Consider the following 25,450-nt stretch of genomic DNA (forward strand, 5'->3'; position numbering starts at 1 on the left):
GACTAAGCTGAAAGTTTTGTAATGGTATCAAAATACAGGAAAAATAAAAAGTAAAGTTAGAGGGAAGTATTGTATTGATAATACAGGGGAGTGGTGATGGCACGTCTGTGGACACTGTTCACAGCAATGCTGTTGCGCAGTAGCTCCTTTAACGTGGTCCAACAGTGATTGCTCATTTACCTGCAGAGGGAAAAATTAGTCCATGACTGCTGAATCAAACCTGGCCATATGAAATTTTTTTTGGTGATCTAATCTTGACCCCTGTAGCAGAAATATTCATTAATCATTATTACCGTAGCTGTTTTCAGGAGTTTAGTTGTGGATATCCCTCATAGGGAAAAGGCAAAGAAACTTAACTTTACAGGTACAGTGTTTATAAAAATGGTAAAGGACTTAAGTGATGTAATTCATTTGACACGAATCTTCAGTGAAAAACTGATTAGGTACTAAAGTCTTGAATCTCCTCTAGGGTAACTAGTAGAAATGTGTGGGTCTCATGTTTACTAATTCTGTCCAAAACACTTCTGCCCACCATAGTTATCTTCTTGCGTTCATGTTGGCATAATTTCTTCTTTAGTAGCGTGATTACCTGGTGTATTAGTGCCCTTGACCTTTCTGTAGCCAGGGTGACTGTCTTTTGGGGGTGCAGGTAGTTCTCGTGTGGTACAGTAAACATGCAATTGTAAATTTGTAGGGTATCAGATATTAAGTTTACCTGCATGCCATTTCACTTTTCACTGTAAGAGCTTTGTATTTTCATTTAGCAACCAAAGGTCAACTACTATAAGTAAATGGACGTGGTATAGTGTTGGACCCTTGCTTGGTGCCATGATTAGGTAATGTTTCCTCACTCTGGCAATGTCTTTGCCTTGAATGGGTTTTACATACTTTTGCATGCCCTCTCCATAAGCCATTCCCCTTTCCACCTTTTTTTCTTGCTCTTTCCTCCCTCCCTCCCTCCCCTTCCTTTGTGTGGGCCGTTTCCTCACGTGTGTTTCTTGGGGAATGGGTGTGTGACATGTACTGTCTGCCTCTTCAGACTCTGCAGCTTCCCTTGTGGGTCAGTGTACAAGTCACATCTGTCGGTAGCCTTTGATTTTGTATGCTTACAGGGTTATCTAGTTTGAGGGATGCCTCATGATTGTGACTAGATTAGGATCTGCCGTCCGGGACAGGGAGTGCCAGGTGGGACAAGACACTTTATGAACTCATGATTTAGGTTTCCCTAGTCTTGGCCCTGATCAGATGTTATTTGGGATCAGCAGGCAGTATGACAATCCTTCTTGCTAGGAGTGTATCGCAAGTCAGTGAGGTGTGAAGTAGTTTCATGTAGAGCATGTCATGTTTGGTTATTTCTGGCAGCTTCACATGTCTTCTCTCTGCCCTACCTGGAAGGAATTTTTGGTTTCCCCCCCCCCATGTCAGTTTTTCACCATAACTCAGGCCCACATTTTCGTACTTTTCAAGCTATTTCACATCAGTGACAGAGTAAATACTAGAACAGTTCAGCCATATTACAGCACTTCAACGAACCAGATCGTATTAGTTTTTATAGCTTAGTGACCGACTAAAGGAACACAACAGTTCTGCATCCTTTATCCAGTGTTTCTTCATTACTAGGATCCTAGCCTGATGAAACTTTACATTGAAGATTTTGAATTTTAAGGTTGTTTGGGTAAGGGTATAGTAAATAACTGACAAGACCAGTAATGACTAGTGGTCATGGGTTACACTCGGGCAACTCGCAGCTTTCCATATTGCCACCTGGGTAATGCGTTCTGCACTGCTGTGTGCTGGTAGTTGTCTGCTGCCTTTCAAAAACAGCACCTTGACTGCCAGATGCTGTGCAGTGATTTCTCTCTGGTTCCCGTCTACATCCCGTTTTAAATCTCCCTGGTAGTTACACCTACAGAATCTCACTGGCACCATTCCCACGTGGTATGTCAATTAATCCATTTCCAGGACATGCTTCTCTCCTTTCCATCCCTTGACTTATGCAGTTGTATGACACCCCGGGAATAGTTATCTAACCGTCTTTGACTATCTTCATTCTTCACTAGTTCCATCACCCTTCTTGCATCCTGTCTTGGCTATTTCTAGGTCTATACAGATGGATCTCACTCTCCACTTGCCGCCTCGGCAGGTGGGGGCACTAACCATCCACTCACTCGAAGTAGGGCTGCTAGTCAGGTGACTGCCCTTTCCTCTTTCCTTCCTTCCTCTTGTCTTTCCACCATTCTTTCCTCTTCCCAATGTCTACGGGTAACTCTACACTGAGTGACAAGCCAGTGGTTTCGTGTACACCGGGAAACTATTTACCGTACTTCTCTGGGTGGTAACCATATTACCAAATTATGGTGCCTGGTTGTTTAATGGGTAATTAAGGTGTCCCAGTTGGATTGAGCCTGGGCAGGTTTTTATCAAAGGAGTAGTTGGACTTTATTGATCATGTAATGCCACTCAGGGATGAGGAGTCTGGTCACTTATCATAAATGTCTTGACCAACTTGCCTAGCCCCAGGTTCCTATGCTTCTCATGAGGAACACAGGATTAGATGACTATACTTTTTTTTTTTTTTTTTTTTTTTTTTTGAGGCGAAGATGCACTTGACAGGATGATGATGATTGACTGAATGCAACATGTCTGAAAAACATTTACTAACCCAAATTTCCCCCTCAGGTATTTGTTGTCAGTTAATGATGCTAGGTTATGAAGTAATGTTGCGTTCAGCCAATAATCACCAGTCTGTCAAGTGCATCTTCGCCTCAAAAAAAAAAAAAAAAAAAAAAAATTAATTAGCTTTAGGTAGTCGGTGATCTGAGGTGAGGTGCTTATTCTATAAAACATTTTTTGTAGTTTCTGATGATTATTAAATTATTAGTTCCATTGCTATGTTGGTTGCCTTTTTTGTAGTCTCTGATGAGTAATAAACTAATAGTTCCATTGCTGTGTTGGTTGCCTATTTACAGTATCTCTTGTATGGAAAAAGTATTTTGGACTAACTTAAAATGTTTCTTCAAGACTACTTTTGTCATAGTTGTGAATGCTGAGAACAGAAGTTTTATTATGTAATACTGAAAGTAAAACTGCCAAAATTTTAAATTTTTATTAGTAATGAATAAAACACCAAGAGCACTTTTCTTGCAGGTGTGAGGCTGTGGTACAAAAACCAAGGAGACAGGATGAGAGTTTAGTGCCTTGTTGGTTCCTCTGACACTTTTGTGGATTTCTGCTACCCTTGGGCTGGAGACCAGACTACCACTGCCATTTGGCAGGAGGGACCAAATTTCACCACTACCTGGAGGGACAGGACTTAGCAAGTGCTTAGCTGATTTTTTAATGTCTGGCAGATTACAATGCTTTGTTTGGTATGAAAATATTAGCTTTGGATACTGTTTAGTGATAGCTGGTTTTTCTCAATTTTTTCTTCGTTAGTATGTTCTGCATAAAATGCTGGAGAATTGACTAGCAGTTCCATTGCTTTTAGTGAAATTTCTTTCCAGGAGGTAAATAAAAATTAAATTAAAGTTCGATGGCTGTAAGTTCCAAATTTAGAATGTTGCATGGAAAGTATTTTGGAATGACTTCGGTTACTTAAAGATGCCTTTTGTCATAGTCCTTTGTGGGGCTGATTGTTATGCTAAGTTTAATTCCAAAAGGAAAGCATTCATAATTTATTAATTTTTAGACATAAAACACTAATAGCACTTTTTCCTTGCAGGCGTGAGGCTTTTGTACAGAAAACTAGATGAGATGAGTACAGTGCCTTGTGTGGGTTCCTGTGACTACACCCTGGATTTGTGCTACCCCTTGACTGCAGGGACCAGACAGTTACCACTGCCAATGGGCTGGAGGGACCAGATGGCTACCACTACACAGGAGGGACCAGACAGCTACCACTACCACTAGGCTGGAGGGACCAGATGGCTACCATTACCACTGGAGCAGAGGGATCAGACAACTACCGCTATTACTTGGCCAAAGGGACTGGACGACAACCTGGAGCTGCAGAACAAGAGGACGTCTGCAACATGTTTACACATAACGGAAGCCGAAGAAAAGGGGGGTGGATGCTGGTCGTTCACCTGCCCATATGTTCCGATACTTTTGGCCCCTGTCCGAAAGATTGGACAGAAGAACTACTCAGTTTTCCCAACTTTTGAATTTTTTTTTTTTTTTTTTATCTTAAAAATTTTCTGGAAATGGTTCATATATTTTTCCGGAGACTCTTTGAAGTATGTAAAACAATAAATTTATGAAGTTTATATACCACCTTTCCTTCATCCACAGTAATTTAGAAGACTAGTAAGAACTTGTGCTCCAGTCCTGACAAATTCATTCAGGGAGAGAGAGACACTGGCAGAACATTAGTATTCCAAAATAAAAGCCTCCATGAAGCTACTTTGAATTAGTATGGGGAGTATTACTCACAATATACCCAGGACAACAAGGAAGTCTTATAGAAAGCATGGCTTAAGAAAAACTATGGAGATGACTTGCAACTCTTTATACATACAGACCTTATAGTAGACTTATGACAGCATTAAATATTCAGCATTCAAATTTTTTGTATATAAAAACTGGCATTCCAATTATCACTGAAACACAAAGTGCTGTATCCTCACAATAAACAAAGCTTCAGCATGTGGGTATAATTCATGCCTTGAACAATGAACAGGAAAGAAATTAACTTGAATTTCTTTACAGTAATGATTCAGAGACTATTCATTCATTCATCATCCAATATACTGTGTTGTCCTATGAGATGCATAGGAGCCCTGGGCTAGGCAAGTTGGTCCTGACATTTAAGATGAGAGACGAGCCTCACTCATTCCTGAGTGGCATTATGTGAGCAATAAACCCCAACCCCCCCTTTGACATAAACCTTCACTGGCTTAACCTGACTGCAGGGTCTTAATTACCCACTAAACCACCTGGAGCCAAAAATTTTGTTACATGGTTACTACACTGGGTGGTAAACATATAACCAAATTTTGGTGCCAGGTGGTTTAGTGGGTAATTAAGGTGCTGCAATCGGATTGAGCCAGTGAAGGTTTATATCCATGGGATGGTTGGGGTTTGCTCATGTAATGCTAATCAGGGATGAGTGAGGCTGTCACTCTCATCTTAAATGTCAGGACCAACCTACCTAGCCCAGGGCTCCTATGCATCTCATAGGGCAACACAGTATTGGATGATGAATGATCTCTCTGAATCATTACTATAGAGAAATTCAAGTTAATTTCTGTCCTGTTCATTGTTCAAGGCGTTAATTATACCCACATGCTGAAGCTGTGTTTATTGTGAGAATACTGCACTTTTGGCCCGACTTGGAGCCTTTCAAGGTCCAAGTCGGGCCAGCAACCGTATTCTCACAATAAACACAGCTTCAGCATGTGGATATAATTTATGCACAGATATACAGTAGCCAGTCCTCATTATTACTCTCAATCTGAAGACATTCTGTTTTATTCCTGCTACCTCCAAACAATTTATTCAAGTTACGAAAGACCCTTAGTAGTTATGGGATTAAAGTAGGCTGTACCTAACCCTTCACCCCCAAAGGCTCTTGTAACTTATAATTTTGTCTGAGGGCTGCAAGAATAAGAAAATATCACCAAGCTGATAGGCTTCAGTTAGGGATGTGTGCAATTGCAGAGAGTAATAATATTCCACTTCATTCTCTAATGGTTATGGAATTCTTAAACAATATTCTGAAAAGTATGCTGGGCTCCATCACAATGACAATACTGGGTTTTGGAAAGTATGGTAAGGTTCCTTATTTACTGCATGGAAGTGGAGTGATATTAGTGTCTGCAATAATTATTTTTTCCCTCATACAACTGGTATCATTAAATGGGGGAACTGGCAGATTATACATCACAATGGAAATTCATCAAGTAATCTTTCTGCAATTTCTTATAAACTAATGGCAAAGTGATTTAACGTTGCCTTACAGTTCAGAGATCTCCGTAAAGCACTAGTATCACTGAAACGTGTTTTCAGCTACCCACCATGACTTAAATATTACCGGTAATTAACCCTTTCACTACTATGACATTCTTTTTAACTTCCTGCTACTCAACAATTTCATTCAACTTCAGAAGATCTCTCGTACTGATGAGGTATATTAAAGTTGATCTAACCCACCCAGTTAGAAAAGTCTATCTTAAGATGAATCAATTTGTCAAGAGGTGGCAAGAATAAAATGAAAAAAACATCCCTGAGATTGTGGGTTTCATTGTACTCTAGCTGCCATCAGACAACTTCATGCCACTTCAGAAAGAATTTTCACATTGAAGAGGTTAGACATGGCCTTCAATGACCTTTTTCACCATAAGTCCTTCTTTAAATGAATAAAACTGACTATACTCTTTTCACATTTCCCTGGCCTAAAGCTGTCATCTCTCTTCCATCTTGAATGATGAGCTTAAATAATATAGTAACATTAGAATGTGATGTTAACCACAACAAAGTGCTAGGGAATGGATGGAGAATCATATCACTGTCTTTTTTTTAGCCACTAAGGTACTGTAAAAGAAATATGTTGAAAGAGGATGACAATCTTGGCCAAGTTAAAGTAAAAAAACTATAGTGGTAACCTGATGGGAGTTTACGTAATTATCTTGTTATGTCCAATCTACTTAAGACAGCATACATGTACTGATGGATTTAACATATGCTACACTTAACCCCACTGACTAGAAAATCATCCCTCCAAAAATGAATTATTAAGTGTGGTAGCAGTAAAATAAAATTTAATGTCATCTGACTGAACTCCTATGACATACTTCTTTCATTATAGTACTCTTGCTAATTTCTGTGAGAGACTTTACTGCTCATAATGTTGATTTGCCAGTTTCCCCTAAGTTACAGCACATACAGTATATGGAAATATATGTAATATTTTGTAACACATCCCTGACATAATGAGGACTCAGGGTCATCTTATTAAAACACAAGCATGCAAAGGTGTAAACAGGGTGAAAGTTTTTAAAGGTCAATTATAGAATACTGGTTAATCTTTAGATGTGATAACTTTGTAGCATTTCAAATTACACTGTCATCAGCAATGATACTGAAAGGTCAGACATATTTTATTATCACCACATTTATGGAAGTTCTGTAACTGTTAAGTGTGATGGGATTACCATGCACACCACATTAAACTGTAGTAGGCAAGCAAGGATATTCAATGTCAGGCATGTTCTATCATCATCAAATTCCTAAAAAAAATTCAAAAACCTGGTCTACACCTTTGCACTCTGTTTTAACAACAAAACCCTTACTGTAATGTGAAAGAAATATCTGGAAAATAATATAAATTAGCATCACTTCAAACATAATCAATAATCATACCCACCCCCAGCTTACAAAGTTAAAGGTCACTGAAGTCTACTAACTCTTAAGGTCAGACAAATTCCAAAATGAGATGAGAATAAGACTGAGTTAAGTGATATAATGGAAGCCAATAAAAATTACAGGTCACTGGGTTTTGTATGCTGGGGGTGATGTCAATTGCTGCTTGTGTCTTTCCCCATCACAAGATCATATTCTTTCCACCGTAACTTGTCCAAGATTTCTGTCCTTTGGCAGCTTTTTTTTCATGCAGGTTACTGGCAGAAAAGACAATGCTGCAGCTCTATATCCTTTCATCAGCACTTTTTCAAGACTTGCATCATACTCTACGAGTGCAACGAAATCATTTATCGAACTGGCACTTGTAATGGCAAAATATTATGATTATTATTACCATATACACACCTAATAATGTGAAATCTGGTCAAACGTTTGTCTTTACTTTAACTGTTAATAAAAAATGAGGATTCGCAGCGAAAACTGGCTTAGGTTGGTAGAAGTCTTTTGTCTTTAGCTCAACAACTCACCTTGACAGACTTGTAGTTTGTACAAATACTGACTGAAATGCAAATACATTTACAGTACTTGCACTTCAAAACAATATTTATGCAAAATAGAAGTCTGTCAAGGCGTGTTGGGGATCTAAAGGGGAAATACCCGGTAACTTTAGCATGTTTTCGCACTGAATTCTGATTTTTTTATTCATCCATCATCCAACCTTACACTGCCCCATGAGGAGCATAGGAGCCCAGGGCTAGGCAGTTGGTCCCGACAGTTAAGATGAGAGAGACCAGCCTCACTCATCCCTGAGTGGCATTACATTTTCTTATTAACAGTTAAATTAAGCAAAAATTTTTGACCGAATTTCAGGTAATTGGGTGGTGGCGACCATCATCCACTCACTTGATGTAGTGCTGCCTACTTCTTCCTTAGCCTTTATCATCCTTTTTCTGTGCCTGCCCTCCTATCTTCCCATTTCTCCCATCTTTCCTGTCACTTCTTATTGCTTTTCTTTCCTTTACAGGTGGCTTTGCATTGAGTGACAAGCCAAATGGTTTCTTGTAAGCCAAGAAACCATTTACAATGCTGGGCAGTAACCATATAACCAAACCATATGTGCTCCCTACGTGTCAACAAGTGGGTTGGTGGAGGGTTAGTGCCCCTCCCAGTAAAACAAATAACTCAAAGTCAAATGGCCACTCCTTACAGGATTATGGCGTCTGGTAACAGATAGATAGGGTGTGCATCAATCTACAGTATATGGTGATGAAAATTATATTTTCTTATAAAAAGTGCTGATTCAGTAAATGACGGCCAATTTGGTATTTCGTTGCACCGATGCTCTGCTCATAAAATCTGTTGTTACAAATTACCATTCAGTATGAGGAACAGGCAATATAGGCCAAGTATTAAAAGGAGTATAGTCAAAACTAATCTTGGTTCTCTTAATTAGTGGCTAAGTCTAAGCCTGCTTCACGTATTTCATTATTAAGCTGGTGATCAATTACATTTCTTCACTTAAAGTTACTGATTAACAGGCTGCTGATGAACTAACACTTTTCATTCTGTTAATGCTCCTTATGATTCATTATAACATTGCTTAGAAGTCAGAATTAACCAAAAGCATGTCTGATTATATTTCACTTAAAGTGCTTCTGTTGCATCCATCATCTAACCCTTTACTGCCCGAAGCATACGGGTCTAGGGCTAGGTTACTTAGCCCTGATTAGTTATTTTACCCTGACTGGCATTATGTGGGCAATAAATCAAAACCACTTTTCAGATGCAACTCATATGGGCAACATCTAGTTGGAGTGCTTTCATTCACTAAATCACAAAGCATTCATTTAGATAAATGGTTACCAAAACTTAGTCAATGGTTTCCTGGGCTACAAGAAACAGTGTAGATACCTGAGGGAAGTTATACATCAGGTGAGCAGATAGTGGGTAGTAGAGTCCTATAGCCTCTCCTGCAAGTCTCTCCTTGGCCTGTGAAGCAGCAATGGTGCAGTGCTGTGGGTGTGGGTGTTAAGTGTAGGCGTGGATGTGGATGAGGAAATGCCAACTTATCATCACAAACTCTGCAAAATAAATATGGGATTAGAGATAGTCTTTCAAAAGTTGTCTCACTAAAAACTGCTTGAAGAAATCATCCTAATGTTGTTCTGAAGTCATAAATGAGTGTTTTTTGTACTTTTAACTCCTAAGTCATAACCAGAAGTTTGTCATGGTTCAAGCTATTTTACTTACAAATAGCATTTTGCCTGTACACACTTTATATGAGAACAGCACGTGCAATAAGCAGTACTGATGTTTTTCTATTCACTATCACTCCAATATGTTTTTAATTTTTGCTACCTTTAAATGATGTTTCAAAGCTGTGCTGGGAGAATTATCTGGTATAAGTGTTATCAGAGAAGTGATAAGAAACATTCGGTGACTGACTGAGAAGGGTCATGTAATGAATGTTGAGGGAAGAATGCTCATAAGCTGACCAATGATTGAAGACTTGGGGCAAGGTCCTGTGTGAAGACCTTCAGGACAGGTTTGAGAAAGGAAATGGCTCAAGCTCATGATACATGGAAAGCTGCCATCAAGTTAAAAGACCCACACAAGCTTGCAGAGTCCACAGTCTTTAATTGTAATATTAGAGAATACGTACTGAAGCAGGTGGCTTGCACGGGCCTGACAATGGCAGGCAGCTCTCATACACATGATTAAGCAGTATTTTATGAAGCGTTTAGAGATTTTTGGAAACCAGATAGAGAAAAAGGGAAGGTGATGGTGGAGGACATGAAAAAGAAAAACCAGGAACTGAAGGATAAAGAAATAGTGGACTACAAGTGGATGATGAAAGCATTGTGAAAGGTAAAGTGGATCTGACTAGGCAACATCAAAATTTTAGATAATAGGCTACTTGCATCACATTGCAACATAAACTCAAATGTGTTTTTGCAAATGTTGATGGTATAACAAACAAAGTGGTAGAGTTACAGTCTCTAGCAAATAAACTCAATCCTACAATTGTTTGTCTGGTTGAAACAAAGTTAAATGATTTGACACAGTGCCCACCACTGACTGATGACCAAACTCATGGCCTATGGAGTTAGGGGTAAAATTCTAAATTGGATAAATGGGTTCCTAATGGGCCAAGAGCAAACGGTGGAAATACTGGGAGCTCAGCTGGAGAAGAAAGAAATTACCATACATCTGGCGTGCTGCAGGGATCAGTGCTGGGAATAGTTATTTTTGGTTTTAGGAAGGGAAGAGGTTGTGCAGATCAGATATTCGTTCTAAGGTCTTTAATGAAAAAGTTCCTAGAGAAGGGATAGAAGTTGCATGCAGCCTTCACGGATTTGGACAGCATATGACGGTGGATTGACAAGGGATGTCAATGGGAAGCTGTTGAATGCTGTGAATGCTGTGAAGAGTCTGTATGAGGGTGCTAAAGTTGCAGTATGTGAGGATAGTTAACTGAGTGAATTTTTCTTTTGAAGGTTGAATTGAAACAGGGATGTGTCACGTCTCCATGGTTATTCAATCTGTATATGGATGGGGTTACAAAAGAGGTGCCGGTACAAGGTAGGGCGGTGGATGCTGGAGCAGTCCTAATGAGAGAGGGCAGTGTTTGAAAACTCCCTGTACCGTGTTGTTTGCAGATGATACTGTGTTGTTATGTGAAGACGAAGAGGAGCTGCAAAGCTTGGTGAAGGAGTTTGGGAGTGTGCATAAGAAATGGAATGTAAAGGTGAATGTGGTGAAGGGTAAAGTTATGGTCTTCAAGAAAAATGGAGTCAATTACCGGTAATGTACAGTGACGTTGGATGAGGAGGAAATGGAAAATGTGTGTTTAAGTACTTGGGTAGTGTGATGAGTAAGGGTGGCAGGGCTCTTGTTTGGCAAGCCACAGCTCGCAAATGCAAGTATTTTTTCCCTTCGGCGAACAAATTTTACATGTAAGTCGCCCTTTGGCGAGGAGAAAAATACATCCACTTCAATACCCAGTAAACTATAAAATAAGTAAATCTTACTTAAATGAACAAAAACGCAAGTTGTGATCGATTATTAAGTCTTTCCTTGTCGCCACTGTGAATGTTTAAAACCTCATTATCTTATTCTAATCATCACAATGTGTAAATAAATGTATTTATTGCTTGTAAAATATTTTGCCTCGTAGTCAGTTTGGCAACTAAAAATTTATTTGGCTCATAAATCTGAAACCTTAGGAGCCAAATGGCTCACAACCATTGGCAGTTAGCAAGAGCCCTGGATGGATGTTTAGAGGGTGAAGTGCTTGAAGGGGTGCAACAGGAAAGAAAGGATGCTGGTTCTTTGAGAGCAGTGATAAGAAACAGGGATGTGAGCAGGGAAGTAAAAAAAAAAAAAAAAAAAAAAAAAAAGTCACTGCATGACAGTATTGTGATACCAACTCTAACGTATGGAAGTGAAGCTTGGACCTTGTTGGAGGGACACAAGTCAAGGGTGAGAGCAGTGAAAATGAGTTACTTGAGAGGAGCATGTGAAGTCACATGGAGAGACAGACTGACAAATGAAGAAGTGAAGGAGCATTGTGGTGTGGATGTGGATGCAATAGAATGCGTTAATAGAAATATACTGAGGTGGTTTGGCCATATGGAGAAGATGGAGAGCGACAGACTGACGAGGAGAGTGTACGTGAGTGCAACAGAGGGGGGGAGAGGGAGGGGCAGGCCAAGGATGAGGTGAAGGGATGATGTGGAGAGGTATATGAAAGAAGGGGGTATGAGATGGGAGCAAGGCAGTGAAATGGCGAGGGACAAGGTGACATGGAGGCAATTTGTTTGTAGTCACCCCTTATGAGATTAAGGTGTCTGGCAATAGATAGATAGACAGAGACATTAATGACCTAGTTAATGAGTTAGAATGTCCAGCCCTCCTCTTTGCAGACAATGCCAAGATTTATAACAGGATTGACAGCATGGATGATCTACAAGCCATGCAGCGTGACTTGAGCAATCTAGAAAATTGGGGTAGGAAATGGCTGTTAAAATTTAAAGCTATGAAATGCACCACAGCCCACATAGGCCACAGAAATCCTGGTTTTGTGTATGAAATGAATGAAAGTAAACTCAAAACATCAGATGTGGAAAAAGATCTAGGCATACTTGTATCTTCAGACATACAAGCTCAGCATATTGCTTAGGTGGCAAGTAATGGAAACAGAATGGTTGGTCTAGTAAGAAGCTTTTCGTACATGGATGCTGGCATGTGTAAATCATTGTATTGTTCATTGGTACGACCCCACTTGGAATATGTGGTACAAAGCTGGTTCCCATACTACAGGAAAGACATACAGGAACTGGAAAAAGTAGCTACAGAAAAGGATGACAAAACTTTTACCATAGCTCAGAGACCTGGAATATGTAAAGAGGTATGAAAGACTTGGGCTGACAACTCTACAGAAGAGAAGGTGTCGGGGAGATCCAATTGAAACTTATAAAATCCTATATGGAATGGAGAATGTTAACAAGGATATCTTCTATGAGTGTAGTGTAACCAGCACCAGAACCAATACATGTAAACAAAAGAGGTCACTGGAGAATACAGGTTCGAGCTAAATCCTTTGGTGTGAGAGTTGTGAATGACTGGAACCCATTACCTGAGCATGAAGTTAATGCTCCTTTGCTAAGTTCTTTAAAAAACAGATTAGATAAATGTTCTTGGTCAGAATCAAATTATTCTTCCCCTTCAGAGTTTTTTCCTGCAACATTTATGCCATAAGCTCCTACTGTACAATTTAGTCACTGAGAAATTTGATGTAGAGATGGGAGTCCTACAAGAGATGCCTCTTAACCTCCCATGCATTTGAAATAGGTAAGCGATGGGCAACTGATTCGCTGGACCAAGGAACACAACTTTCTGCCACTAGAGTACATGAACGAACAATGCTATTATCTAACTTCTCCCATATAAAAAAATACCAGTACCCTATATTAAAATATAACTGCAAAATGGTATCCATTTGAACAGTGTCAAAAAGATAATAACTGATTATATGCAAAAATAAACAAATATGTACAACAAACTTGCATGAATAACTATCGTGCATAATGGCAAATGAAATCCAGTAGTGATTGCTGTACGAGATATGGATGAATTGGAATGGCAATGTCACCATTAATTCTGTACCACTTCTGTACTTACTATCTGAAAGTCCTGTCACTGTTCTAACACACACATGGCCTACATTTCTGCATAAATGGGGCTTAATACATTACCTTACTGTTGACCACCCCTTACCACCGGTAACCTGAACTTTTCCCAGTATTTGACATGGAAATTTTCTTACATTCTGTCCTCTGCCACTAACAGAATCTGCAATAACATAATTTACAATCATTTACAATTGTGTCCTTAACAATATCACGACGAAATATAGACAAAACTGGCAAAAATATGGCACCAACCACATAATGTTTTTGTTTACCATTTCCTCCTGCCTGAGTGCCTGGGCCAACATTGGTGCCACTGACTGATTTTCTTATTTTCCTCCTACAGTAATTGTAATAAAGCCAAAATTATACAAAATCAATTAGAAATTAATGGGGATGAGATCTAATGACAGCACGTGCAATATGGGCAATATTAATATAAAAACTGACGGCCACTTCCTGCGGTACTGTAGAACCGGGCGGGTTTTAGGACTCCTTGGCGTTATTTCATTGTTTATACTTGATAGCATAAAGCTTGTTCCACACCCTCACCATGACGAAGACAACACTTTAGGAACGTTTCTGCCCTCAGCACTGCTCCGAAGCGCCTTTATGGTGGTGGTGGTGGTGGTGATGTGTGGCGCATACTTGCGACTTCTTACAGGCTTCTGAGTCACTCGCCTGCCTGTGGTCTATCGTAGGATCCCCAGTACTTTATCTTTATTTGGTTTATCAGGCTCCACTCCACCAACATGTGGCGCTCTGCAGAGCCGCCAATATTTTACAAAAATAATATGTATTGATACAATTATTGCTGTCTATCTATTGCCAGACGCCATAATCCCGTATGGGGTGGCCATTTGACTCTGAGTTATTTGTTTTACAGGGAGGGGCACTAACCCTCCACCAACCCGCTTGACACATACACTTTATTGCACTAACAATTTATTTAGCACTGTGAGAAGTTCCTGTCCCAGGTTTGTAGACCTACCCCATTTGAACTGGGTCATGTGGATGGGAAAGATGGATGGATTTGTATTGACAACAGTCCATGCAGTTAAATCTACATCTATATAAGAAACTTTGGTCAATTTTTGGTAGTTCACATCAGTTGAATTAGAAACAAATATATTTTCTGTTTGATTTTAGTGTGACAAATTAGTCTGAACTTCGCTTTTGTCGGAAATTGCTCATTTTGGAGATTAGGTCAACCCAAGGCATAAGATGCCATTTTTGTGTAGTTAAGGAAGTAGCCAGGTTGCCCGCAGCAGTGTTTATTAGTGATCCCACTGACTGGCTGCATATTTTACCAACCATTACTCCACCTGGATGCGTTAGTTTATCTCTTGTCAAAATAATAGGAAACTTAATTATTTAGCCAAACCTAACATAATCCAACCTAACCTCACTTGCATTTGACAGCCAGCTTTCAAATGTATAAAATGTACATTAGGTACATTAAATATGGCCGGCTACTGGCAGATGTTGGCAGAAATGCAAGGTAATTAACTATAGGATTTTCACGTTAAATGTATATTTCCGAAAGCAAATTTATAGTGGAGTAGATTTTGGAGGGGGGGGTGAGTTGGGGGGAGGGGAGTCAAATGGTGGGTGACAGAGTGACTTGGAGGCGTTTTGTCTGCGGCCACCCTTTGCGGGATTAGGGCGTCGGGCTATAGATAGATAGATAGATAGATAGATTTTAAAAAAACATGGTTTACATGGTTGTCTCAGATTTCACATCAAGTGATGTGAATTACCCAAAGTTTAAGTGGTAAATATGAAGAAGTAGCAACAGCAGCATTTCAGGTATTTAGAAGTGTTTCCTGTTTATATCTCATCATTTGCTAACAAAGTTCTTCATTAAAAACTGCCTTTTTTCCAAAAAAGCAATATTATCTTTACAGCCTGGTTTGTAATAGTGCGATAATGGTATCCAGCTTGTCACTGAAGGGGAGATCTGCAAAAACAACTCTTGTTTGTTAGCCTCTCGGATATTTGAAGTAACTACAGGATGTTGAGCCAAGACCTTGCTGCACAGTTTCTAAGAATGTATCCTTTAAAAGATATATGTTGGAAGGTACAGTATCAGTAACCTTATGAATGGCCTATTTTAACACTAGGAACTAACCAAGCCCAAACAAAATAATGTTTGGTAAACACAAAGATTAATTGAACTCACAGTATTATGGGACTGTCATTAAACATCATGTTTAATTCATACCCATATCCTAATTCCTTCCAAAAATCAGTGTCTGTTCATAAATACAGTGTCTTGACATTTTGTGCCCTTACAACACATGTTCATTACAAAGTATACTTTCATAGATGAATTTATTAATGACGGGTGATAACAAGACTCAGTATGCATGTAGTGTAATACCATACCATATTTAGGCATGTGACTGGTTACCCTTGTCTAAAAAGTGTGAATTACTATTTCTGTGGTCCTAATGGGACTGTGTGGAGGTGAATGCTGTGTGGTTGGATAAATTACGTGAAATGATTGATGCAGTAATGTAAATTTACAAAGTCAGCACTACAGTATGTAAGGATATGACTATGAGAAACCCCATGTAACTGTGACTTTACTCTTGTTCTTTATCTATTGAAAGAAATTCTCCTGCAGGATATCCAGCAGTGTATCTCATCACTGGGGTATGAGGAAGCACAGACAGCTCAACAGCATATACTCAGTCAGACAGTTCTTCATCCATATGCCCAGCAGTTTCCTCCAACCTCATCTTACAAACGACTTTTCCTCAAGACACTAATTTCTCACGTAAGAGATTCTACGCTGAATTGTTGGAGAAAGCCGGAATTATTGTAAAGATATATGAGACTGTCCAGAAAACTTTTGTTTGTTCTGACACCCTAGGGTTCCAGTTGTTTCATTTCGTCATTTAATTTTTGAAGGCTCCAACATGCTTGCGTGTGTCAGCCATGGTCACCTAATTGCAGCTCTCCATGCTGCTCGATCTCCGGCAGCTTCCCTGTTCAGTCCCTTATCCCTGAGGTCAGGCTTGATGACCTCGTCCCAGGTCTTTTTTGATCTACATCTCACAACCTTACCCCCAACATTAACACTTCTCACTTTCTCTACCCAATTATGATCCCCCATCCTCTCGACATGCCCAGACCATCTCAGTCTATATACCTCTCCTCATTGCAACACCAGTACACTCCAGTCCCATCCTACCTCTCAACTCTTCCATCATAAACCTAGCCCCTCCAGGCCTCACACTCAGGGACACACTGCACATCCACCTAATCATTGTCATTTCTTTACGTTTGAGTCTTTGAATATCATCGTCCTTTACTGCCCAGATCTCACTACCACACAGCATTACACTCCTAACACATGCTGCATGCAAAGATCCCTTAGTACATAGTGAGAGCCCTCTCAGCGTCAGGAGAGGCAACAGCTCCCTGAACTTCTTCCAACCATGCCTCTCTTTAGCCACAGACCTAGCCCAAGCCCCACCTCCGGCAGATAACATGTCTCCCAAATAACAAAACTTCCACACACCAAAGAGACTTACCAGCCAGTTCAATCCTTTCACGCCTGACGATCTCCATCTGCTCTCCCCAGCACAATGCACATTTGAAATCAGCTTTATCTTGCAGTCTGCCTCTAATACCACTGCATCTCTTATGCACCCAATGATCACACACACTGTACAAGATGGAATTACTTCCCACACCCTTGTGGCAAATCACGCATGGCCACTCTCCCTCTTCTTAGTACTGCCACCAGCCCTAGATATCATCACTTTTGTTTTATCTGCATTTACTCTTAAGCCCTTGTGCCCCATACCATCTCTCCACTTCCTAAATCTTTCCTTCATTTCCCTTTCATTCTCCACAGTTAACACCAAATCATCAGCATCCAACATCTCCCATGGGAGTCAATTTCTTGTCATGTGAGAGGGCTCCAAGTACCATGATAAATAACAAGGGGCTTAAAACTGACCTTTGGTGCACACAAACATTCATGGATTACTCATATCTCAAATCTTCCTCCACCCATACCTGAGTGTGAGCACCCACATACATTGCCATAACCACCCTAACTAGCGACTCCTCGATCCCAAGCTTTCTCATTGTCCACTTCACCACCTCTCTAGGGACTTTGTCAAAGGCCTTCTCCAAGTCAGCAAAAACAAAGTACATTTCCTTTTTCTTTCCTGTACATTTTTCCTGAAGCTGTTGAACAATGAATATGGCATCAGTGGTCCCTTTGCCTGGCATAAACCCAAACTGCATCTCATCAATATTCACTCTTTCTCTGATCATACCCTCTAGAGCTTTCCCCATTACCTTCATTATCTGGTCTAAAAGCTTTATTCCTCTATAATTTCCTCCTTCCAGGGCATCATCCTTCCCCTTGTACACATTTACATTTACACTCTTCTTCCAATTTTCTGATGCAACACATATATAATTGTATTTATCAGATCAGTGACTAACCTCACTCCTATAACTCCCAGTGAAACTCATTCAAACCGCGGCTGTAATGCTCTCTCCATGTGTCTTTAATATTCCCACTGTTCACCACTACCCTTCCTTCTTCATGCTTCACACACTGCTCACCTATGATATCCCTATTCTCCCTCTTCATCTGATTTGCCACCTTAAATATCATTTCTTCCTTTCCACACATTAGGTTATCCAGTGGATATCGTATTTAATATATTCTTCAAACTAAGAAGTATCTATGATAATAAGTTAGTACCTCAGAGAGTCTAAATTTCTACTGTATACATTGATGGGTGGGTACGGTTGACCCTGAGAGATATTACAATACAAGTTAAGTGTGGTTGCAAGGATGGTAGGTAACCACACCATCATCACTCTTAGGCAGGAATCATTCAGTCACAAGTACACGGAATCAAAATCCAAGGTGGGACTCATATATTTTTACAAATCTTGTTATACATGTATGTCAATCTACTTTTTTTTTTTTTTTTTTAAGCATCTTATGGGAAATGATGAGCTGGTGTTGGCAAGTGGTTTAGCTCCCAGTCAAGAGATAACATCAGACCTGTGGCACTATTGCCAGCCTCTGTTCTTTATGGGAATTCTGTAAGAGGAAGCATGAAATTGAGCTTGATTTGAGTTTTGAGCACTGGACAGAAAAATGCCATGGGTTGTTGCTGTTGTTGATCAAGCCCATCTGTCTAACCAAAGAGACCCATCAACTGCAGGTAAGCTGCTGCCCCTGCAGGGCTGTTCCATGCACTGAACTGATGATTTCTTTTGGTTGACAGTACCCCACTGAGGTGAGGCATGGGGAATAGCTTGGAAGTTTGGTTCCTAAATAGATGTTACGTGTGTGTCTCTGCCCAGTCAACAGGGGCACCATAACAGACTCCACTTCACCCCATAATTTGGATATATGGTTATCACTCAGCATTGCAAATGGTTTCATGGGCTACAGGAAACCACTAAGCTTGTCACTTTGTATAGAGCCACCTGAAGTGGAAAGGAGAGTACGAAAAAACAACAGGAAGGAAAGTGAGAAGTAGGAATAGATGAGGTCAGACACAGATATAAAATGAGAAAGGAGAAGGAAGAAATAGGCAGCACTACATCAGGTGAGTGGATAATGGTTGCCACCACCTATTTGTGTAAAATATGAACTTGATCACTGAGTGGCTGACCCATAAATCAAAGTGCTTCTACTGTGTTTCAAAATTTTATGTATGGCAGTGATGATATATTTATCAGTGATTGACCTGGGAAGAAATAACAATTTCTGATGCATGCAAAAAATTGTCTTAAAATGATGGGAACTGATATCCTTACTTTACAGCACAGATTTTTTTTCTTTTTCATGTTTTGCACAGTATGAATTTAGTTGTTTACATAATAATCAATAAGGTTTTGGATACTGTACAATATTTTAGAACATCTTTGTTAACTTTACGACGGGACAGTAAACCACCTTACTTTCCACCATGATTGAGCCTGTTGTCAAGTGTTAAAAAGGAATTTCCTGAATCTGAAAACATACATGGTAGAACACATGATTATGTGAAATATTGAACTTTGTTGGCCAGTGTTGTATAATAACAATATAGTTCATATCATGAAACATATTTAGTACCAGTTAGAGTAATTGATTCATCCATCCATCATCCAATCCTACGTTGCCCCATGAGGAGCGTAGGAGCCCGGGGTTAGGCAGTTGGTCCTGACATTTAAGATGAGAGTGACCAACCTCACTCATCCCTGAGTGGCATTATGTGAGCAATAAACCCTAACCACCCCTTGGATATAAACCTTCACCGTCTCAATCCGATTGGAGCGCAATAATTACCCACTAAACCACCAGGTGCCAAAATTTGGTTATATGGTTACCATCCAGCATAGTAAATGGTTTCCTGGTGTACAGGAAACCATTTGGCTTGTCACTCACTGTAGAGTCACCCACAGGCAGAAGGAAGAGGAAAGAATGAAGGAATGAAAGACAGAAGAGGGAGTGTAAAGTCACCCATAGGCAGAAGGACGAGGAAAGAATGAAGGAAAGAAAGATAGAAGAAGATGGAAGGAAAGAAGGATGAAGGAGGGGACAGGGCAGACACCCAAGAGCAGCACTACATTGAGTGAGTGGATTTATTATTCATTGTTAATTCTACATTTTCCACATTTGAAAAATCAGTTGACATTGTCGCATTTATGTACTGTATGTGAATAGTGATCTATACTTATATAGAAAAGCTTAGGCTTGAATAATGGAAGATTAACAAAATATGCTACATTACTAATGACAAAGATTTTCAGATTGAGGAGGCCAATGTTGAAGTAAGTGAAATATTATATGAGGAGTATATGCGCCTTCTGTCTGATTCTGCTTCACCAGCCGATGGTTTTTGCTACAGAACCTACAATGTATCCAGTGTAGAACTGCCTACAATTACTCTGAAGGAAACATGCAGCCTGATCAGTGATGGTACTACTGGCATGTGCACGTGGGAGGTTAGTCATCTGTGAAGCAGGGCTGTATAACAAATGTTATTGTAATGTGAGATTACGCTTGACTGATAGTATAAAGATGACAAAAATGTCCATATACTGTATACAGTCATTGGACTGATATGGTAATTTAGTGTATAAATGAAGCCAAGTATGGAGGTTCTTGAGGCAAGGAAACATACAGGGGACTGAGTGGATTGAATGAATTATGTATGGATAAGCACATGACAGAGATTATGCACCCTGTTTTGAAATAGATAGTTAACAGAATGACTGTCTGACAGGTGTATGTGAAATGCATCTTTAAGAATATTGCAAAAAAAAAAGTTTCTGCATGGGTTTGGGTTTTTATGGTAAAAATAGGATTCAAGAGAATTGAATATGTGAATGACCATATGACCCATTTCATTGGGTATGCTGTTGATAGTTCTTGTAAGCGAGAGAGAGAAAATAATAATATGAAGGTCATCACAGTTGACAGACATATCTCTTAGTCAGGAAAATAGTACAGGTGTCTCTGGCAGCCTTCCTGCTTCGATTAATGTCTTCAGGTAGAGTAAATATTATTGACAGAGTATACACATTGAACTTGTTTTGTTGTTTGTGATCATACTTCAGCATGTTATATTTCAAGCTAAATAATTTCTTGCATTTCAGGCAAGTCATGTTTTAGCAAAATGGTGCATGGAAGAAAAGGAAAAGTTCCATAAAAAGAATGTCATTGAGCTTGGTGCTGGGCTTGGATTGACTGGTATAACTGTGGTACACACATGCCAGCCGGCCTCATACACATTCACTGACACACATGCGTCAGTGTTGAAGATACTGACTGAAAATATATGGAACAATCAGAATGCAAACAAGCCCTTTGCGAACATCATAACAACACCAACCCCAAGTGATGGTTGGGTAAGTAGGGACATCGTATTTATTTTATTGATTGCATTGCGAGGTCGTTCATGCTTAAAGAGCTTGAAGCAGTCTCCACTAACTCCCCCAAACTTGAAGACATATAAGTATTTTGGGGAGGCTACACTGGGAAGGCAACCTGAGAGAAACCTTTTGAATTGAAGAAGTTAAGTTACCACAACTTTTGCTACATGCTGTACAGGTACAGTACTTGAGAAATTTATATATAATCATGGTACAGTATTGATGATGAACGTCTTTCACCTGATCATCTCATTCTTTCCTACCTTTTCACCAGGTGGAAGGAAGTGTCTTTGCAACGAAGTACGGCAACACAATGGTTAAGGTTTCAAGGTTGGACTGGGCAGATAGCATGTTTAACTTTGATGCTGATGTTGTCTTGGCTGCTGGTAGGTATCAGAACATCAGTGATCACTGTCATGATCACTGTTATCATGAGCCACCACTGCCTTTAGCATCTTCACTCATGTCATTAGTATCACCACATGGCTATCATTACAATCTCTCATCCATACCACCAGCACAACTGTAATCCTCACCACCACCACCACATCATCTCTCATAATTTCCATCACCATCATTATTACAAAATGCTAAATCATGCACCATATGAGCCAGTATGATATTTAATAAACCCATAAACCATAAGTGTACCTTTAAGTGAGATTGTTAAATATTGTTGAATCTTGCTTATTGCACTCTACTACTGAGGCATATCATATGATCATGCTTGGTCAGTATTTCAATATATGCCCTACTGGCTGGACTATTTGAAGAGGTGAAAAGATTCTGGGTTGATTTGGTGCTTGTGGTGTCTGAGTTAGGAGATGAAGAGATTGTGGTGTTGGGTGATGATCTATACAAATGTTTGTAAATAAACTTTTGGGTGTGAGGGTGTGCATAATAGGATAGGATACGTCACTGTCTGGCAGAGGACAGGATGACATGGAGGCACTTTGTTTGTGACCATCCCTTACAAAATTAAGGTGTCTAATGATAAATAAATATGTAGATAGATGGATTTAGACATTGTCATAGGCAACACAGTCCTTATAAAAAGAATGAACTGAGTGATTATGTTTAAATGTGGAAGTGTTAGAAGTTGGTTCAGTTACTTCCTAATCCGAATTAGGACACCTCATTGGAAGCGTGTCAGAGATGTGAAAGTGATTTATGGAAAGGAATGTGCCCCACAGCATAAGTAGTTTGTGTGTGATATGATATGATATGATACTGAAAAGAAGTAGGTATATATTCCTGAATAGAAGAGTGTAGATGCCAGAGTGTCAGAATGTTATTAACTTGATAGTAAATGGATTGAGTATGTGACAGATGCATATAAAACACATCTTTACAGTATTAAAAAAAAAAAAAGTGCAAATGAATGTGAGGTGAGCCAAGGGGACTGAATGATTTAGATTGTAGTCTGCCCATTATTTTGGGTATGTCATTGATAGTTCTCCCACTTTTGTACTGTCTCATTCCTTGTTTCTGGATCTTCCTAACATCTCCCTTTGTCAAGAAAGGTCAGGATGATGACTGATAAAAAAATTTTGGAATATAAGATGTACCAGCATTAATCAGTAGTGTATTAATAAATTGGTTTACAAGTGTAATGATTCCAAAAAATTATTACCGTATTATGTTAATGAGCAGTTGCCCTGATGTGTGATGTTATGTTAATGGAGAATTGCCCTGATGTGGAAAAGACTTAGAATCATGCTTACCAGGCAGAATTCAGTGGAATAAGAGAAGTGTTTATGTAGCTAGCCTGAGCAAGATGAAGGGATCTGATGTTAGAATCTGAGTCAAGCTGAAGTGAGCAATAATCATGCTAAGGAAGGGTGTGATTGAACTTGAAATAGGGTGGGATATTTTATACTACACTGGAACAGATCCATATTACAGGAGGGACAGCTGCCCATTTCATTTGCAAATTATAGTTTTTTTGACATGGTTTATGTAAAATGTAACTTTCTATTGCAGATGTTGTTTATGACAATGAAGTGACAAGGCATTTGGTGAAGTTGCTGAAGATAATCTTTTCAAAAATACCAACTACTGATGTCTATGTGGCCAGCACCCTCAGAAACCCAGACACTTATACTTTTTTCAAGGATTTGTTAGGTGAGGCATTACGTTTGAGTGTTACTGTTTTTTGTTGTTACCCTTCTCCAGTCCACTGTCCTTCTTCCAGTAGATAAGGAAGAAGCTAGCCTCTTATGTGGCAGTAAAGGATTACATGATAAATAGATGTCACCTGTACAATAATCTAACCAAAAAATGATGCTGTATTACATTTGTCAGTATTAGAAAAACCAAAATAGCTTACAAGAGATTACTTGAGAGTTGTACGTGGTATGCAAAATAAATATGATAAGGAAAAATCATTAGAGGGCTTCCTTAGCAGATAAATATACAATCCTATGTTTTTAGTCTCATATCAGAGTTATTTTTTGCAGCATCTGAGGACCTACACATCAAAGTGGAGATCTGCCGTCAGTATCAGGATTCCCCCTCACAGCCACAACATTCCATTGCCATCCTGCACATTGTAGCTTCTACACTCCCCTGAGGCCTTACATGATGCGGAACAAGAAGATAGGTAGAAACAGAGGTCCTACATAGAAAAGAAAAGGAATATAGAGAGAAATAGGAAACTGATGGGTGAAAGTGCTTGTGGTCCTGTACTCTTTGAAAAGATTATTTCAGTATTTCAGCCTAGGGACATCATTTGTATTTATTTCTTCTTGCTTCCAGATGACTTTGCCTATCCTACGAGAGTGCCTTGGTACTGTATTGAAGGAATTAATGAAGGCTATATCTGATCTCAGCAGTCTGTCCTAATTTGAATAAAATGGTCTGGAGACAGCCAGAAGGGGGGGAGAAGTCAGTGGAGGGAATGGATTAAATGGCTGCTACATATGTAATTTATGGTAATAAAGAACAGTGGTATCACAAGTAAAAAATAGGTACAGTAAAATAGAGAGATGAGTGAGTGGTAACTGAATAATAGAGAATTTGGTTTTGTATCTACAGCTCCATACTGGTTTTTATTTTTTATTTAATTTTTTAGTTTGGCTCAAAGTTCTGTCATGTTTCATACCTTTCATATTTATGTAATAAACTGTTGATAATTCTGCACAGAGTCATAAATTTGGATATTGAGTCATAGAAATTTTCATACTGGTTGAGTTAGCATTCTTAAGTTTATTAAATCATTATTTTGTTTTATTAGTTTCTGTGATTTTGCACCTGTGTGATGTGCCCATTAAGGACTAAGATTATTTGAAAAGGTGAAGTATTATGTGGATTATATGCCTTTTACTTGTATTTTTTCCCACCGGGCTTGGAATATCAGCCATCAGAATTTTGTCACATGACAAATCAGTTACAAAACTGAAAGTTATTAAAGAATACAAAGGCTGTTTGTATGTTTATACTGGAGCCTCCATTGTGTGGGTCAGTGGAACATGTGCCTACTAGGTAATCCTAGTTCAGTCCTACATGACGGTGAACATTTAAGAGGGTGGAGTATTATCGTCTTTCATGTGTTCTCGTGTTTGCATCCCTTCAAGGTTCTCCCACAAACACAGCCACCCCATCACAGTTCCTGTGTGCACTCACTCACCTTGAACTCCAGAAGCATAGGGAAGAATTTTGGGTCTACTGTACAGTGATAGCATAAAGCCTTCAGTAACTACTTAATATCATTTCTTTATTATCTTTGCCCTCCCCAGACTAATATATCCAGCATAATGGCAGATTTATAAACTGCAGGGATGAGATACAGCCATTCTTAACCACTTCACTACTTGATGACATTCCTATATTAAGTAAACTTGTCTGCTGGTGACAATTTAAAAAATGCCCAAAGTCTGAAAGTGGAGCATTAATACATTCTAAACAAACTGAAATTTCTCCCTAGCCTTGTATTATCTTTCAATAAAATGATTTGCCTGTGTTTTAGTATGCCTTTCAAAATTTAACTT

The 25,450-nt window shown here is 39.3% G+C and overlaps 1 protein-coding gene and 1 long non-coding RNA gene across 2 annotated transcripts; one reads left to right on the plus strand and one right to left on the minus strand.

The window, feature by feature from the left end:
* Nucleotides 1-3,271: 3,271 nt before the first annotated feature.
* On the minus strand, nucleotides 3,272-13,714 carry LOC145410057 (uncharacterized). The gene is made up of 3 exons (XR_013899216.1): nucleotides 13,617-13,714; nucleotides 9,271-9,440; nucleotides 3,272-3,298 (listed from the first exon to the last, which is right to left on the minus strand). It is a non-coding gene; the product is annotated as an uncharacterized LOC145410057 (long non-coding RNA).
* A 370-nt stretch (nucleotides 13,715-14,084) lies between these two features.
* Nucleotides 14,085-24,827, plus strand: LOC145410214 (protein-lysine N-methyltransferase EEF2KMT-like). The gene is made up of 8 exons (XM_080280430.1): nucleotides 14,085-14,247; nucleotides 15,458-15,630; nucleotides 16,180-16,332; nucleotides 20,337-20,531; nucleotides 21,186-21,437; nucleotides 21,736-21,847; nucleotides 23,445-23,585; nucleotides 23,921-24,827. The coding sequence occupies exons 2-8, from the start codon at nucleotides 15,565-15,567 to the stop codon at nucleotides 24,031-24,033; spliced, it is 1,032 nt and encodes a 343-aa protein (XP_080136556.1). The 5' UTR covers nucleotides 14,085-14,247; nucleotides 15,458-15,564; the 3' UTR covers nucleotides 24,034-24,827.
* Nucleotides 24,828-25,450: the final 623 nt, after the last annotated feature.

This window comes from Coenobita brevimanus, chromosome 84, assembly GCF_032717465.1.
Source record: "Coenobita brevimanus isolate Jiangsu-jjx chromosome 84, ASM3271746v2, whole genome shotgun sequence".
Taxonomy (NCBI): Eukaryota; Metazoa; Arthropoda; class Malacostraca; order Decapoda; family Coenobitidae; genus Coenobita; species Coenobita brevimanus.